The sequence below is a fragment of the Eurosta solidaginis genome, chromosome 1 (assembly GCF_040869045.1).
Source record: "Eurosta solidaginis isolate ZX-2024a chromosome 1, ASM4086904v1, whole genome shotgun sequence".
NCBI lineage: Eukaryota > Metazoa > Arthropoda > Insecta > Diptera > Tephritidae > Eurosta > Eurosta solidaginis.
This window is the reverse complement of record NC_090319.1, coordinates 104220319-104239125: the sequence shown is the minus strand read 5'-3', so window position 1 is coordinate 104239125 and position 18807 is coordinate 104220319. Positions and strand designations below refer to the sequence as shown.

General features: G+C 39.2%; 2 protein-coding genes across 3 annotated transcripts in view; one reads left to right on the top strand and one right to left on the bottom strand.

Moving 5' to 3' along the window:
• Hsc70-4 (Heat shock protein 70 cognate 4) overlaps window positions 1–4673 on the top strand; it is a 67403-nt gene extending 62730 nt beyond the window's left edge. Inside the window, exon 2 of the mRNA XM_067759497.1 lies at window positions 2424–4673. Coding sequence (XP_067615598.1) covers window positions 2424–4385 — 1962 coding nt within the window. The 3' untranslated portion in view covers window positions 4386–4673. The remainder of the gene's footprint in view (window positions 1–2423) is intronic.
• A 5995-nt stretch (window positions 4674–10668) lies between these two features.
• The window catches only part of Amt (Ammonium transporter), a 65394-nt gene continuing 57255 nt past the window's right edge, over window positions 10669–18807 (bottom strand). For both annotated transcript variants that reach the window (XM_067759494.1, XM_067759495.1), the window contains exons 4-5: window positions 11738–11987; window positions 10669–11653 (exon numbers count right to left, since the gene is read on the bottom strand). In XM_067759494.1, the coding sequence (XP_067615595.1) occupies window positions 10726–11653; window positions 11738–11987 (1178 nt within the window). In that variant the 3' untranslated portion in view covers window positions 10669–10725. The remainder of the gene's footprint in view (window positions 11654–11737; window positions 11988–18807) is intronic.

Below are 18807 nucleotides of genomic sequence, written 5' to 3'. Positions count from 1 at the left end.
AGTATGTATTTAAAGATCACTGTCAGTATATAAGAAATAGAATTATTAGAAACTCAAATATCATTAAGTACCTATCATGTAAGCGCTCGCTCATTGGCCCAGCTCTATTAATTCAAGTTGTCAACGCTCTAATACTCCGTAATAAACTACGCTATTGAAATTTATGGACATCACTCAAAGAACCATATCAAAATGCTTGCTGCTCCGTATCACTCAGCTATAAGAAGATCGCTTCATGCCTTTCCAACATCGCCTATAAAAAATTTATTAGCTGAATCTGGTCTTCCCTTTCTAAGGGATAACATAGAAGACAGCACTATCAAACTCTACCCTAGGATTATCCTTGGTTTCAACAACACGCTACAAAATGCTTTGCATTCAACATCATCACGGATCCGATCGCCTAAAATTGAATCAGCTACATATATACAAAAGCGCGACTTTTGCCAAAACAAACAACCTGCCATTAAAACCACCTAAACTACGTAAACTTTGTCATCCTCCATGGCTGATTTCTAAAGAAACTTTTACAGACAATCTAGTTCGCCTACCTAAAAACACCACTCCGAATGCAATTTACATCGCTGAATTTCGAGTAGTTGCGAGTGCATTAAAACATAATAGTTGGAGATTTATTTACACGGACGGATCTAAAAACACTAGTACGTCTTTTGCTGTCGTTAGCGAGAAAGGTAAGCCGATATCCTATGGGCTGCTTTTCCCCTTCTGTTCTATATTTATTGCTGAGGCCTCCGCAATTTTCCACGCCGTTCTACATGCTTCTAAAAACTCTGGAAAATATGTAATATGTACCGACAGCTTATCATGTTTTCAAGCTATACAAAATTGCAATAACCTCACTAATGTCATCAACTCAATTAGAGAATATCTTATTCTGTATCAAAATAAAATTAAGCTAATGTGGGTTCCAAGCCACACTGGTATAACTGGAAATTCTTACGCTGATGAATTATCAAGAGATGCATCTAATGCGCCCACAATAACAGTCAGCTTCTTTACAAAATCTGACATATATCGTCTCATCAACGAAAGGAGGCACTCTAAACTGGCCATCGATTGGATTTCTTATCACCATTATGCTATAGTCAACTCAGCAAGGGTCAAACCAGTGTATCCATCAACAATACCAGCTAACATTCTCACTCCATACATACGTCTCCGGATAGGACACAATAGCTACGCATGCTCATCTCCTTGGTAGCACAAGAACCAATTGCTGTCCATTTTGCAATGACACAGCAACTGTCCTCCACCTATTAGAATTTTGCCCAATGCTTCGAGATAAAAGAGAACGCAACTTTAATATGGATCCTATCTCCCTTCTTTCCAACCCAACTGATAAAAACATAAAAACTATATATCATTTTCTAAAAGATTCCGATCTACTGAGAAGAATATAACACAAATCACTTATTCAACAGACAGCTGATAGCCTCTAATGCTAGCGCTGCATGTATTTTAGGTTGTACATATGTTAAATAACATTGTATAAGCTTTTATAAATAAAAATAAAAAATATATATATATAAATGTGCATGTTGCTGCAAAAGCGCGATTGATTTAATAAAAACATTTATAATAAGTAAAAACAATGCAAAAATGAAATGTGAAATATACAAAAATGCAATTTAAGTTTATCGTTGCCAATTTATATAGATATGTATGTGGATTAAGGTTTTGAAAGATATGTAACTTGTAATTTAAAGTGCTATAGAAATTTGCTAAATTTGCTAAATTTGCAAACTTTAACAACAAATAACTTTTAAATTATAAGTTTGCGCACTAAAAAATATATATATTTTTTTATATAAATTTTTTTTTGTGGGTACTACAACATTACAACAACCACATGAAAATCGCCAACTTCAACTGCAAATATCTTCGGACTGAGATACAATTTTTCTTTTCCGCTTTCGGATTATTGTCGTGGTCAATACGCGTCTTTTGACACCTCACTCGATATTTTTGGTAGCGTATTAGCAGTCGACCCCTCAACTAGACTTTTACCTTATTTTTCTAAGTTAAATCTGCAATCGTTCAGTTTTTCGCAAATAAGACAAACTGGCGGAATACAACTTATTGCAAAGGAACAACTTTTTACTGTTATTGTTATAGGGTGCACCATGCCAAGAAACACATTGAGGTACTGCTGATATAATGGATTTGATATTTGTCCCTATTTTTTTTCATCACTGTACCTCGTAAGTGTTTTTATCATGGGCGTTAGTTCTATTGAAATACTTTCAGCGAAACCTGAAATTGATATAAAAAACGAATGCAATCAATCGCACCCGCAGCATATATCCGAATTAAAAAACTAAAAGTACTTTTAAAATTAACTCCTAAGTACACTTGAAAATTGTTCATTTTGTAACAAAATATTTGTATTTTTCTCTTTTCAGATGTCAAAAGCTCCTGCCGTTGGTATTGATTTAGGTACAACCTATTCCTGTGTGGGTGTATTTCAACATGGCAAAGTTGAAATCATTGCTAATGACCAGGGTAATCGCACAACTCCATCATATGTTGCTTTCACCGAAACAGAGCGTCTGATCGGTGACGCCGCCAAAAATCAGGTTGCCATGAATCCAACAAACACAATTTTCGATGCCAAACGTTTGATTGGCCGTAAGTTTGATGATGCCAATGTACAAGCTGACATGAAACACTGGCCTTTCGAAGTTGTCAATGTTGATGGTAAGCCAAAGATTGCCGTCTCCTACAAGGACGAGAAGAAGACATTCTTCCCAGAGGAAATCTCATCGATGGTCTTGACAAAAATGAAGGAAACCGCTGAGGCTTACTTGGGTAAGACAGTTACCAATGCTGTAATTACAGTGCCTGCCTACTTCAACGATTCCCAACGTCAGGCTACCAAGGATGCCGGTACCATTGCTGGATTAAATGTATTGCGTATTATTAATGAGCCAACAGCTGCTGCAATTGCATATGGTTTGGATAAAAAGGCTGCCGGAGAACGCAATGTATTGATCTTCGATTTGGGTGGTGGAACTTTTGATGTGTCGATTTTGTCTATCGATGATGGTATCTTCGAGGTCAAGTCTACCGCTGGTGACACACATTTGGGTGGTGAAGATTTTGATAATCGTCTAGTAACTCATTTCGTTCAAGAATTCAAGCGCAAGAACAAAAAGGATCTCACCACTAATAAGCGCGCTTTGCGTCGTCTGCGCACCGCTTGCGAGCGAGCTAAGCGTACATTGTCTTCATCTACCCAGGCCAGCATTGAAATTGACTCGTTGTTCGAAGGTGTTGATTTTTATACCTCGATCACTCGTGCACGTTTCGAGGAGTTGAACGCTGATTTGTTCCGTAGCACCATGGATCCTGTGGAGAAGGCATTGCGTGATGCCAAATTGGATAAATCTGCTATTCACGATATTGTATTGGTTGGTGGATCGACTCGTATTCCCAAGGTGCAGCGCTTGTTGCAGGATTTGTTCAACGGCAAAGAGTTGAACAAGTCGATCAATCCCGATGAGGCTGTGGCATACGGTGCTGCCGTCCAGGCTGCCATCCTGCATGGTGACAAGTCGCAGGAAGTACAAGACCTTTTACTTCTCGATGTTACTCCACTTTCTTTGGGTATTGAAACCGCTGGCGGTGTGATGAGTGTGTTGATCAAGCGCAACACAACCATTCCAACCAAACAGACCCAGACATTTACAACATATTCCGACAACCAACCCGGTGTATTAATTCAGGTATATGAAGGTGAACGCGCCATGACTAAGGACAATAATTTGCTTGGCAAATTCGAATTGTCTGGCATTCCACCAGCACCTCGTGGTGTACCGCAAATTGAAGTGACCTTCGATATTGATGCTAACGGTATCTTGAATGTAACGGCTCTTGAACGCTCCACTAACAAGGAAAACAAGATAACTATCACCAACGACAAAGGCCGCTTGTCGAAGGAAGACATCGAGCGCATGGTTAACGAAGCTGAAAAATATCGTTCCGAGGATGAGAAACAAAAGGAAACAATTGCCGCCAAAAACTCTTTGGAGTCATACTGTTTCAACATGAAGGCTACTTTGGATGAGGAGAACATGAAGACTAAGATTTCTGAATCTGATCGCACTACAATCTTGGACAAGTGTAACGAAACCATCAAATGGTTGGATGCAAACCAATTGGCCGAGAAAGAAGAATACGAACATCGTCAAAAGGAACTAGAATCTGTATGCAATCCAATCATTACAAAATTGTATCAAGGTGCTGGTGGTGCACCAGGTGGCATGCCCGGCGGTATGCCAGGTGGATTCCCAGGAGCGGGTGGTGCTCCAGGCGCTGGTGGAGCCGGTGCAGGAGCTGGCCCAACCATCGAGGAGGTCGATTAAACGATACGTCGCGAGCGAACAGTATAATTTCCAAAACGATGTAGCCAAAAATATCGAAACACGCTATTAAAAATAGAAACATATTAGAAAATGCGCTGAACTATTCCAATGAAACCAGTTGAAATACTAAAATATACAAAAACACAACATACTATTATATTCAAGATCCAAACATTAGTTGAATAAACGTAACTGAAATAGTGTTCCAATAATATTTAAGTATGTTCACTCACGAAAACTATTTCAAGAACACTTCTAAATAAAGCGATTGTTTCAAAACTGCAAAAACATTTATTTATTATTTCGCTTTGTAATATAGCATTCACATTTCGCCATAAAATGAGTTCAATTCTCATTTTGAAGTTTAACAGTACTGGTGAACTCCAAAATGGCCCATAAACTGGAGTTAATGGCGCAATGTTAACGCCATATAATTGGAAGTTTTTTTTATAATGTGCGTTTAGTTCAGTTTCATACCCACTCAAAATATGTTGAGTATAAACCTGATAAGTACCTTTTTTTTTTAATTATAACTTTTTGATGCAGTTTGATAGAGCAATGGCTGACGCATTAAGTTGGCATAACAGTAACATCAAATATCGACCACAAACTGAGGGTGTGTTCCAGCTGCATTGTATAGGTTTACAAGGTAAACCCTTAAATAGCTGTTTTTTTTACATGTTTATACATATCGCTCATTTACTTCAATAGTGTCAACTCAAAAAACAATTTTCCAGGAGAGCCATTCAAAGATTTTAACTGTTATATGTTGCGCATTTCATTTTTATAGCACTTGGTAAATTTTTAAAGGATGACAAAATTTTTTTTATACAACATAGATCATGGTATTGGGTACGTTTATAAGTTATTAACCCAAAAGACATATTTTTTAGTTATGACACCAATGAGGTAAATGAGCGATATGCACTTAAACTTATGGACTGCTAAGCGCATATTGAATGAAATTGTTACGCATAAAATTAGTACTAAAAAGAAAGGCTTGTGTCTCCACTACCCCTAAATACACTACTACTATGTGTAATTTTCCATGAGCGTTTTGAATGAAATGTTGACAGTCCATTGATCATCTCGAGCATATAAACAACATTCCATCCATTAAGTTGCTCTTTAGCAATGCTGTTGTTGTTGTAGCGATTAGGTTACTCCCCGAAGGCTTTGGGGAGTGTTATCGATGTGATGGTCCTTTGTCGGATAGAGATCCGATACGCTCCGGTAACACAGCACCATTAAGGTGCTGGCCCGACCATCTAGGGAACGATTTATATGGCCACATTGAACCTTCAGGCCATTCCTCCCTCCCCACCCCCAAGTACCATGAGGAGCTTGGGGTCGCCAGAGCCTCGTCTGTTAGTGAAACGGGATTCGCCACTCGAAGGTGAGGTTGACAATTGGGTTGGAGAAGCTATATGTTGCGCTACACAACCCCTTGGCGGTGCGACACCTTCCAGTTGAAAAGGTTGACCGCATCACTTAATTGTGGCAAAACAAGTCTGAAATTACAGAAGGGTTGGAGAAACTGATTGAAAATTTTTTAGCAATGCTGTTGTTGGTGTTGGTGTATTGTTGTAGCAATGCTTCGCCCCATCCAATAGGTGCGACCGATCACAAATTGTTATCAATGTCCTATAACGGGAGTCCAAGGAAACTTGCTGTTTCAACAGGGGTGGACCATAATGAGAGGGGTATTAGAGGCGTTGGTTCCACATTACAATTAAAGAGATGGTTGGTGTCATGTGGGGACACATTGCAGGCGGGGCATACATTTTGTATGTCGGGATTGATTCTGGATAGGTAAGAGTTTAACCTGTTACAGTATCCAGATCGAAGTCGACCAGATCGACTCGCGTTTCCCTGGGAAGTGTGCGTTCCTCTTCCGCAAGTTTTGGGTATTGTTCTTTGAGTACTGGATTCACCGGGCAATTCCTGGCATAGAGGTCCGACGCCTGTTTGTGGAGTTTACCGAGGACCTGCTTGTTTTTTTTGGCTTGTTGTTGTTGTTGGTGTTGTTGTTGTTGTAGCGATAAGGTTGCTCCCCGAAGGCTTTGGGGAGCGTTATCGATGTGGTGGTCCTTTGCCGGATACAAATCCGGTACGCTCCGATACCATAGCACCATTAAGGTGCTAGCCCGACCATCTCGGGAACGATTTATGTGGCCACGTTAAACCTTCAGGCCATTCCCTCCCTCCCTACCCCCAAGTTCCATGAGGAGCTTGGGGTGCCAGAGCCTCGTCTGTTAGTGAAACAGGATTCGCCGCGGATAGGTGAGGTTGACAATTGGGTTTGGAGAAGCTATATATTGCGCTGGCAACCTGAAAGGTTGCGCTACACAGCCCCTTGAATCTGGTATTTTAGTCGCCTCTTACGACAGGCATACCTAGTGCGGGTATATGCTGATTCCCTAACCCACTGGGGTTTTTTTGGCTTCATACTGCTGAGTTCTCAGGTGCCGTATTTCCTCATAATGCATACGGAGATGGCTCCTTAAGCCCCTGGGCGGTGTTGGCTCATCAATCAGATGTCTGTTGGGATGCCCAGGTTTCTGGGTATTCAACAGAAACTGTTTCGTTAGCATGTATGCCCTGCTTGCAATGTGTCCCCACATGACACCAACCATCTCTTTAATTGTAATGTGGAACCAACGCCTCTAACACCCTCACATTATGGTCCACCCCTGTTGAAACAGCAAGTTTCCTTGGATTCCCGTCAGAGGCGATTGCTAACAATTTGTGATCGGTCGCACCTATTGGATGGGGCGAAGCACTGCTACAACAACAACATCAAGAAAGCTCACTACCAAGGGAGACCTTGTCCAACTTTGTTGTGAGTACTGTAACAGGTTAAAATTTTGTCCAGAATCAACCCCGACATACGTAATGAATATCTTACATGAGATGTGTCCCCACATGGCACCAATGATCTCTTCAATTGTAATGTGGAACCCACATCTTTAAGCCGGGGTTTTAAACTCAAGTTAAAGTTGAATAGAAATAACCTTGCCGCTTTGTTCGATAACGTAAACTTTTGCTGCTCATCTCACCTTAAGCGGTCGAAGTTCCCTATGGTCCGCTGTTGAAACTGCTAGTTTTCTTGGACTCCCGTTAGAGGACAATTTGTGAGTAGTTGCACCCATTGAATGGGGCGAAACAGACGGTTGAGCGCTTCTTGGTGGAATAGGTCTGGGTCGTATGTGCTGTTGTAGCCCTGTGGCAGAGATGCGCCTGGGCAAGTGCTGGAGTTCCAATCCGGTTCAGGTGCCTAGTACTAGCCCGATTGCTACTAGAAGGATTTTAGAATCTTCGTATATGTGTATTTACCTCGCCTCCTACGACAGGATTGCCGCAATACGGCTATGTTTTTAACGCTTCAACTCGATGGCTTCCGACATGGACTGATTGTTCTGCCTTGGCTAGGAAGAGGAGGCGAGCTCGTCCTATAAGAGTACATTTCTAGAGTCAGTCTTATACACCTATCAAGATTATTTTGAGCATTTTTTTTGCAAGAATTAGTTGCTTCACTTCGAGAACGGAGTTAATTAGACGTTCTCCGTCAAAGGAGCCTGACCTGAAGATTCGAGGAAAAAGCGTTGCCGAGACAGTCGGGATGGTACTACAGTTTGCCTGGGAGCGGCAGACAGGCATGCCTACCTAAGTTCCTTAAACTGGAGCTCCCTCACCGATGTTACTGAATTCACGCTCCCCTTGCTTTCTAATTCCGATTGATCGCTTTGAGCTATCGTCTTACATGGATCATGACGCTATTCTACCTCGCAAAAGCTATTTTTACCGGCACCGGCCTATGGCAGCTAAAAAGAACCAGGGGTGGCTTTCCGTAATTCGATAGTCGACACTCGTTGATTCGATACTTCAAGTCGATATCGAACGCTCGATAATGGCATTTTAGTTCCCGTATCTTGGTATGATCTCTTTCGTTTGCACAATTCAAAGGATGTTTATAAAGTTTTTGGAGCTACCAAAATATTTTCTTTTATAAATAGCGTTTGTTTCTTAACCTCTGAAGAAAAACTTATTCCCTAAATAATAACCAAAGCATAAAATTATAACTTTCAAAAAGACAATTCGACACCTAATTTGGTATCGAAGAGTTTGTATCGAACGTTCGATACGACGCGTCGACAATTTCATCCCAATTCTAAACGAAAATTCCGTGCGAGTTTTTTCCCTTCTCCCATTCCTCGCATTCTAAATAAAAATTCCTTGTGATTTTTTTCACTTCTCCCTTTTCTCCTATTCTGAACACTGTTCGAAAAAGAGGAAACCGGTTATGGGAGAAAAGTAGGTATTCAGACCAATTCTAAATATTCTCGCGGAATGTTGTTCTCGCGGATTTTTTTATTCCCGCGGAAAAATTCCTCCAATTCTGTTCTCCTAGGGAGAACAATAATTGGGGAACGGGAATTTCGAATTTTCGAAGTCAGCTGTTTTGTCAATTGAAATTTCGTTGCACATTTCTTATTTTGTTTAAAAGATTGAAAAGTTTAATTATTGTTGCAAATTTGTTGGAAATTAAGAAATAAAATATAAACAATGCACAGTATTAATTGCATTTCATGTGGTATTCACTGAAATTAATAATGAATTGGTGCCACAGCAACATCAACAGCGGAACATAAGAAGAAGACGGCCGCATAACACAAATCTGCCGGAGTTGCCGGCTTTCGTTCAGCAAAGCAATTTTCTGGCGGCCAAGTTGAGTTGAATTCCTACTTCTTCATATGCCAAAATCTATTTAAGCCTTATTAAAAAATCCTTGCACAATTTCTGGATGGCTGCATCAAATATGTATACCAAGAGCTCTACCGTTGCTTATGATATACTTTTCGACTTAAATAAATATTGTGGTTGTTGTTGTTGTTGTATTAACAGTGAGAATATTGGGGTATAATGTAAATACATATTTTAGCACAAGTTTGTACAAATAAGTGTTCTTTCTTAAAAGAACCAATTTCCTTTAACTATTTTGATGCATTCCCTTTAATTTAACTAGTGAAGAAACTCCTATGAAATGGTAGAGAAATCTCCCTCTCCCTCACATTCATAATACCTACTTTTCTCCCATAACCGTTTTCCGCTTTTTCGAACATTGTTTAGAATAGGAGGAAAGGGAGAAGTGAAAAAAACTCACAAGGAATTTTTATTTAGAATACGAGGAATGGGAGAAGGGAAAAAACTCGCACGGAATTTTCGTTTAGAATTGGGCTGATTATGAATGTGAGGGAGAGGGAGATTTCTTTGCCATATCATAGAAGTTTTTTCACTAGTTAAATTAAAGGGAATGCATCAAAATAGTTAAAGGAAATTCGTTCTTTTAAGAAAGAACACTTATTTGTACAAATTTGTGCTAAATATGTATTTACATTCTACCACAATATTCTCACTGTTAATACAACAACCACAATATTCTTTATTTTAAGTCGAAAAGTATATCATAAGCAACGGAAGAGCTCTTTGTATATTTGATGCAACCATCCAGAAATTGCGCAAGGATTTTTAAGAAGGCTTAAATAGATTTTGGCATATGGCGAAAGGCGAACTCAACTCGACGTGGCCGCCAGAAAATTGCTTTGCAGAATGAAAGCAGGCAACTCCGGCGGATTTGTGTTATCCCGCCATCTTCTTCCTATGCTCCTCTGTTGATGTTGCTGTGGCACTAATTCATTACTCATTTCAGTGAATACCACTGAAATGCAATAATGTGCATTGTTTATACCGTATTTCTTAATTTCAAACAAATTCGCAACAATAATTAAACTTTTCAGTTTTTTAAACAAAATAAGAAATGCGCAACGAAATTTCAATTGACAAAACAGCTGACTTCGAAAATTCGAAATTCCTATTCCCCAATTATTCTTCTCCCTAGGAGAAAAGAATTGGAGGAATTTTTCCGCGGGAATACAAAAATCCGCGAGAATATTTAGAATTGGTCTGTTTGTGTTACGGAAAGCGAAAACGATTATTTTATACTCGTTCTTGATCTACATGTATCGAATTACGGAAAGCCACCCCAGGTGACAAGCGATTTGAGTTTACTTGGTAGTGGTGGTGTTGGGGTGGGGGTGTTACTTCTTGTTTTAATTCTCTTTAGATGTCACATTGCTTAAATTTTTCCCAGAATATTTAATTAGTTCCCATGGGGTATCTATTTACAGCCAGGTAGCGCAACTAAGACGCAAGTGAGAGGGGTCAGGGTAGTGCTTATTATGAATAGACAAACGAAATTCGTATTTTTATCCACACGCTTTATTAAAAAGCTTAAAAGCAATATAAATTAATGGTCAACTGAGTTCCACTATTTCGCTTCTTAATCGACCCATGCAAAGTTCGTATCCTTATCTATATGTTTCGTTGAATTTACCGGTAATTCACTATTGTTCGGCTTGTAGAACCCATGCGTAATATCTGTGTGCAGATTGCGGTCTACATCCTTCTTGATATGGATGGATTTTAGTTTACGACTAAAAACATTTCCCAGTGTTTGAGCTTTAAGATCGGGTGATCTATGAATCTTCTTCAATACATTTTGCTCTTCGGCAGCAAATTGCTCTTGTACATGCCTAGGTAGCTGTGGGCCCATTTTTTCAAGATATTGCTGCCACTGTAGCAATTTATCCTCAGCTGCGCGTAATTGTTCGATACTCTTGTCATGTCCAGGATTCAGACCGATTGGCTGAATACCAGCTATATCATAAAGATTCACCTTAATTGGCGCAAGTGCCGATATAGCCCGTGATAGGCCGATTTGTGAATGACGAATGCGATGTTCCATTAAATCAGCACCAAGAAGTTCTTCGTTAGGATCCATACGTAATGGAATAAACTTATTGACAATATACAGTAATAAAAATGTTGAACAAATACCCCAACAAGCAAGGCATAAAGCAGACAAGCTTTGAATACCTATTAAGTACCAGCCCCCACCTTTGAACAATCCTGAACGCCCCTTCGTTGTCTCTAGTGGAATAGGATTATCTGCGAAAAGGCCGACTGCGAGAACACCCCAAATTCCACAAATACCATGAACAGAACTCGCACCAACTGGGTCGTCTACGCCGAGCCGATCGAAAAGTGGCATGGCAACAACGCATAGCAGCCCACCCAACATTCCAATTACTAGTGCTTCCCAAGCACGATACAGAAAACAACCAGCCGTAATTGACACCAATGATCCGAGAACACCATTAATTAGATCCATGATATCCATGCGCCCATCATGCCGCCAAAGTGAGTAGCTGCCGAGAAAATAAAGGGATTTACATGTACAACTATAATATAAGTGAGTGTATCAAATATCGTTGTACACGGCTTAAACTTACGCACAACTAATAATACCGCCACCAAAAGAGCCCATCATAGTCATAACAGCAGCTCGTGCAGCATATTGCCATTTAGCTCCGCTCACACCATAAGTGCTACCCGAATTGAAAGCCAACCATCCCCACCAAAGCACAAAGAGTCCCATGCATGCATTTACGGGATTACCGAGTGGCAATGGATCATAACCCTCAGAATAGCGGCCTAGACGTGGTCCTAGCATGGCTGCAGAAGCAAATGCGGCGGCACCACCTGGAAAGATCATAAACCGACAATGTTTTTATATTAGGTATGTACATATGTGGAGGAATGAGGGCTTGGTCGGGGGTCACTAAGCAATACAAATTAGTAAGGAGTACAGTAATCTAAGGGGCAGTGCTCGTCAGTCTGGGGTACTATCAAAATTATGCAGAAGATGATTACACGGAGCGTTCAATCCTAGATGATGGAAATTCTAATATTCCATTCGCCTATGATAAAATGCGAACACTGAAATACCTCATTAAAAATATGGTCCAAGAGAACCATTCGCCAGTTAAACTATTCAAAACGAAGAAAAGGAGTTGCCGAATTAAGTTCTTATCTCATTTCCCTCTTAAAACATATACTTCAAATATTTTTGGTTGCTCGTTTGCTATTTTGCAAGATCCAGTTCTCAGCCCTCTACCACTGACATGGTAGATATAACAACTCACATCTTCCTAAATTAAATATTCTACTAGTTTTGATTACGCTGGAGAATGGCAGATTTTTATACCGTTACCGGCAAATTTTGTTCTGCCCGAAAATTGGTTAGCCTACATTCAAAAAGTGAGCCTCGCTTCCTACCTTCCGTCTATCCCATAAACATAGATATTTTTCATATTGTAGCTTCAGCCAAAAAAAAGTATTTTCCTTATCTTCGTATCTTATCCCTTTACTTTCTCGATTTTTTCTCTCTTTAAATCATTACCTTCACTTGCTTCCTCTCCTTCCTATCTTCTACTCGCACTTTCTCCATTCTTATCTCTAATTCATACTCCCAGTATATTTCCTCTATCTCACCATCTATTTTTTTCTTCCTATCCATTTTCTCCATCTCCCCCTCTTCAACTCCCTCTGCTATTTTCCTTTTTCTCGTTTTCCTCTTTGATAGCCATATTGGGAAAACACATTCTACGGTCCCCGGGTCCAGGTCACTAGGCCTGGTCCACATTTTGGTCTATATCTCAGAAAAGTGTTAACATATGGAATGTATGTACATAAATCGACATAAAACCCATATACGAACTTGAGATATAAAGTTTCATTCAAATCGCTCCGACCCTGGTCCACTTGTCAGAAAGAATCAATGAAAGAAATTGAAGACACGATGACCTCCGAAGTGATTTTAGGCCGGGCTTCTATTGCCATTCGCGTTGTGCTCCTTTTAATTTTTCCTAAAAATTGGCAGGACCCCTACTTCCTTATTTATTTCTTTTTAAAAATATATATTTTAAAGAATTTAGGGAAATTCCGCTAAACTGTTGAATAAATATCTCCAATATTCAATAAAGCAAAATGATATTTATTAGACTGCTTTGAAAGTACTTCACAATAACACTTATACTTCACAACCAATAGCGTGCTTAAATCAAAACTGATTACTGACTACTCAGCTTGCTATGCTAGACGTTTCTCCCTCTAGAACCTTCTACTTGGTTACCAGCTATATGCGTGTGTATTTGTAGTTTATAGTCTCGCATAGGCATATGCGTGTGTATATGTGAGTACTACTTCGGCTGATGGCGAGTATCTCTCTGTTTCCTTGTATATATGTGGGTAAATGATGATTAATGTGTTTATGTAGCTTGATTTAATGTTATTGTGCCTTTATTTAATAACCTTAGGGAATCGCGGCGAATCCTGTTTCACGAACAGAAGAGGCTCTGGCGACCCCAAGCTCCTCATCGAACTTGGGGGTGGGGAGGGTGGGAATTGCCTGAAGGTTTAATGTGGCCACATGAATCGTTCCCGAGATGGTCGGGCTAGCACCTTAATGGTGCTGTGTTACCGGTGCGTACCGGATCTGTATCCGGCAAAGGACCATCACATCGATAACACTCCCCAAAGACTTCGGGGAGCAACCTTATCGCTACAACAACAACCAAATCTCCCTCCAAGAAACCTTCCGAATTATTGTTCTTGTCGTACCTGTGTTTCATCGTACTACTCATTATCCTGGACCGTTCCCTCACACTCTGTTGTTTGGCCAATGAACTACTTCGCAGAGCTTTATCTTGACGGATTGACTTTGCGTCATCAGTATCGTCTTGAAGTTTCACAACAGTAGTGCTCGCTGTCTTGAAACCACCCTTGCATTCTTTCTGGGAAATTCATTCTTTCGTTTTAGTGCGTCCATTAGGGTTTTTCAATGCCAGTGTTTCTCTCGCAGGTATCTTTGATTTGCTTTGTTTGGCCCATTCGTTCCATCAACATTTGCCCGATCTACTGCCTTTGACTTTGGTGGTCTTTGTCGAATCGCCTCCACCAGCACTCGTTTACTGCTGAATCCTTTCTCCAAACTGAAGTTGAGTGGTACATCCTGGTTCTTATAGCGCATATTCCTTCTTTGCATGTCGATCCTGATGTCATGGTCAACTAAGAAGTCCACTCCCAATATGACTTCATCAACGATATCCGCCACAATGAATTTCTGTAGAACCGTGAGCTTTCCAATTAAGACTTCACATATCATTTCTCCCTGGACTTGGTTATACTCGCCAGTGACCGTACGCAACCCTGCTCCAGGTATTGGCTTTACTCTCCTCTTGACCAAATCAGATCGGATTAAGGAATGAGATGCGCCCGTATCTACAGTCAGTACACGCTCCTTGCCATCCACATTTGCTTTGACGGTAAGACTGCTCGATTTCCTTCCAATTTGCGAGATAGATATCACAGGACATTCAATAGCTGGGGCAAGTTGTCGATCTTTACATCTGACTCGCTCTTGCTTATCTCCTCCAGCTTTGCGTTTACGACCAGCCAAGTAGGAACTACCAGGGCCGGTGCTGCAATGACGTGCAATGTGACCTGGGTTACCGCACTTGAAACACTTCATAACCCCGGCATTTTTCTGTTGTGATCCCTTCAGTGCTTCAAAAATTGTGTCTACCCAATCTGGCCTTTCCACTTCCACGCGATGGGCTTACTCAAAATTGACGCTGTTTCCTGAGTCAGTGCATGGGTTACCGTTTCAGCAAATGTCGGCTTTGGGTTTGCGTATGTAGTCGCTTCGTTTCAACGTCCCTCTCGGTGTATTCCACGGGTGCGTGCGCATTTGCTAGATGAGCCAATCTTTAAACATCCGAGGCAAACACCTACAAAGTCTCGTTAGCTTTTTTGGGAGCGGTTTTGCAATTCTATTTGGTATATCTGCTCCCTGTGTTCGCTTCCGTATCGTCGTTCTACAGCAGCCATCAACGCTTCATAGTTGTTCCGCTCTCCTTCGGGAAGCGTCTGTAGGATTTCGGCTGCTGGCCACTTCAGTGCTACGAATAGAGCTGCTACTTTATCTTCAGCATTCCAGTTGTTAACTGCTGAGGTATTTTCAAACTGTAGCTTAAAGACCTGGAAAGGAACAGAACCGTTAAAAGATGGAGTTTTTACCTTCGGATTGCTCGCTGGAACAGCCGGGCGATTTAGTTGTAATTACTCCATACGACCTTGTTGAAGACATGAATCAAGCTCCATCAAATACCCGGATCAACATATATACAGATACAAATATTAACATACATATACAATACTTACATTAAAATACTAACCCTTTTGAAATACTTACATTGTATAAAATCGTTACATACTCATACTCATACTTTACATTCACCCTGTATCGATTTATTAAGCTACCGTTTGCCTAAAATATGCAGATTTAAGAAATGCATATATATTTACCTATTTATATACTTACCGCTTTTCTCTCTCCTTAAGTTAAAAAGTAAGCGGCAAACTGAATGCATTGGACCGCTTTGAAGTTAGTTATTCCCGATCAGCCTAACTATACAAACGCCTCTAAAACTAAATAAATTTATCTTGGAAATGTGAAAATTCTTAATACTTAAATAATTAATAATAAAATCTATAGTTATATATTTAAAACCGAGAGTTGTCGTGGTTTATATTTTATTAAAGTGAAGTGCTCAGCCCCTCCACCATTTCCCTGGTGCACCATTACCTCATACAGTGCATTTTTTATACATGGTCCTTTTGGAGCCATTGTGCGCAAGCGACCTAAAAAGAAACAAATTTAAATAAACTTAATATTAAAAACAAATCGGTTTTCGCGACGCGCTATCAACAAAAAATTGTGCAAAATAAATTTAAAACAAATATAAACCTAAAAAGACAAAAAAAAAGTGCAGTGCAAAAAATTTACAAGTACGCTAAATTTCTAAAAAAAAAAAAAATAAAAAAAAAATTTAATTATATTATTTAATTATCACTAGCAGTATACCTGCGCCTCAAAGTGAAGAATATATGTACATACGTACACATAGTACACCACAAAAAGTGCACAGTAGGCAGTACCCAAAAAATATAAGAAATTTGGTGAAAAACGAAAATAAGAGCTAAAAAGAAAAATAAACACCTAAGAGTCTATACAAAATTGTGCAAGAATACAAAAAACCTGAAAAATAAAAGAAGAAAAGTTAGGAAAGACGTGATCCACAACCCTGAAAACAAAAGTTAATTAAAAAGAGTTGAAAATACAAAAAGGATAGGGTGCTTGAAAAATAAAAACCTGAAAACTAAAGTTTATAAAAAATATAAAAAGCGAACAAAAATAAACAGTTTAGTGAAAGAAATAAACATCTTAAGTGCAAAAAAAGTGTGCATACAAACATACATATACATACATATTCGTATACATAAAAAGTGTACAGTAGGGAGAACCAAAAGAAAAAAAATATCATATCAAAATTTCTCATCGAAAAAACAAAAACCGAAGAGAAAAGTTAAATTAAGCTAAAAAATACTGTGAGAATATAACAGATATAATAAAGTGTCATTAAGAAAAAAAAAGTATTTGTGAAGAAAATTACTTACCGGAGAAAAAGTTCACTTACCTGAAAAAGAAAATCACTTACCTCGAAAAAGTGGCACTCACCTGGAAAAGGAAATTATACTTACCCTCTGGAAAACCCATTTTCAACAAAAAAATCCAAAAAATTATAAAAACGGATAAGTACTGGTTTTAAGTGCTTTAAGGCACAGAAGAGTGTCTTAAAACCATAAATATTTATTTCATAGCACGAGCAGTAGACCCGCAAGAGTGGTACAAAGCAGATTCGAAAGAAGCCAACAACAGCAATGTGAGTCCCAGCAACAGAAGCAACAGAAAGGTAACGGGTTCATCGGCTAAGAGGATATCACGGTACAGTACATTCAAAACATATTAGAATTGAAACCAGCGGTAAGTGCGCATATATTACGTATGTAAGTCTCATAGCGGTTCCAATTTACGGTAAATTCGAAATACATAATCTCTTATTTCTCAAATATAAATCTCGAGAAACTTGGAAATTAGTCCGCTACACTCAAGCATACATACGTAATATACTTATAACACAATATTCTCAAATCCCATCACGTATATACCCCACGGCGTATTACTCTCCATACACACTGGCACATTCCCGTTATCAATTGCTGTCTCACGGGCATAAGAGCACTGTATTGAGTCTCTCGTTCTCAATCCCAACAAATGAACAAAATATAACCGCAAAACTCCCAAATTCGAGTCTCCCACTTGTGCCAGTTTATATATTAAACATATGTATATATATATATATATATATATATAAAAATCTAACCCCAATCCGTTAACTGCACTTAGACGCGCTAAGGCAGTACAGAAACAAGTACAACAAAACACCTTCACTAGGGTGTATTAACAAAACCCCAGCAACGCGTATAATTGCGCAGACTTTAACTAAGTAATATTTAAAAATATTTGCACAACTGCAAAATATTTCGCCTACTTAATTTTTCCACAAAAAAAAAAAACAACAACGACCCACCCTAATATAAACACAGTACCGGCACACAATTAAATACAAATAAATAAGATCCAGCTATTTGCTCATTTTCTCATCTCGCTGTAAATTCCCGTTCCTGTGTACAAGCATTAGACTGTGTCACAAAATTTATAAGCCGGAAAATAGTTAAGACCAAAATTATATTTAAAACATAGTACAATTAAAGTGTCCTATTAATTAATATACTACTACCCCACTCAGCACTGCTTTAAATTTAACCAAGCAATACATTTGGAACCCTTCTCATTTGGTATCCCATATTATAAAATTTTAATTAACACCTGTTTACTCTGAACAAAACCAATATGAGCAAAAAAGCAAATGACACTCTTGATGTAGGTCAACCCGACACAAGTCTCGATACTTTCATTTTCGAAAGCAATATACTATAGGCCTTTTACTCAAAGTGGTCAGCAACCCTGATAGCTGACCAAACTGAGTCCCATCTTTAGGTAAAAACTCTGCAACTCGAGCGACTATGGGAATCACTCGTAGATGCCTACAAAAATATATCCCTTTCTCCATCCCATCAGGAGTCCTCCGATTCAGTAGAGCAAAAATACCAAAAGTGCTCTGAAAGCTATGAAATTTGCATGTCACAAATTATGGACGCCATAACACTACTGCGACCCTCGCCTCAAACGTCTCAGCCCCTAAATCCAACAAATACTTCTAACTCAGCACAAGTATATCTCAAAGCAGGCATGCTTAACCAACGAACCGATATCATTTCGTTACGATAATTAACGTTAATAATCGAAACAAAGTCATTTTGTTTCGTTTATTAACGTTAAGAACGTCAAATTAACGAAATGATTTCGTTTCGTTTTCTGCCATATCAAAACGAAATCAAATCGTTTATGTTGATTATTAATTTCAAACTATGCTGGCAAAGCTGACTGATGGCGAAGTCATTAAAGGTGAAAGCATCAGCCAAGCTGATTGCAACTTTTCTCATGAATTTTGACAGTACGAACATTTCTCAGAGTATTTTTGACATAACCACCAAC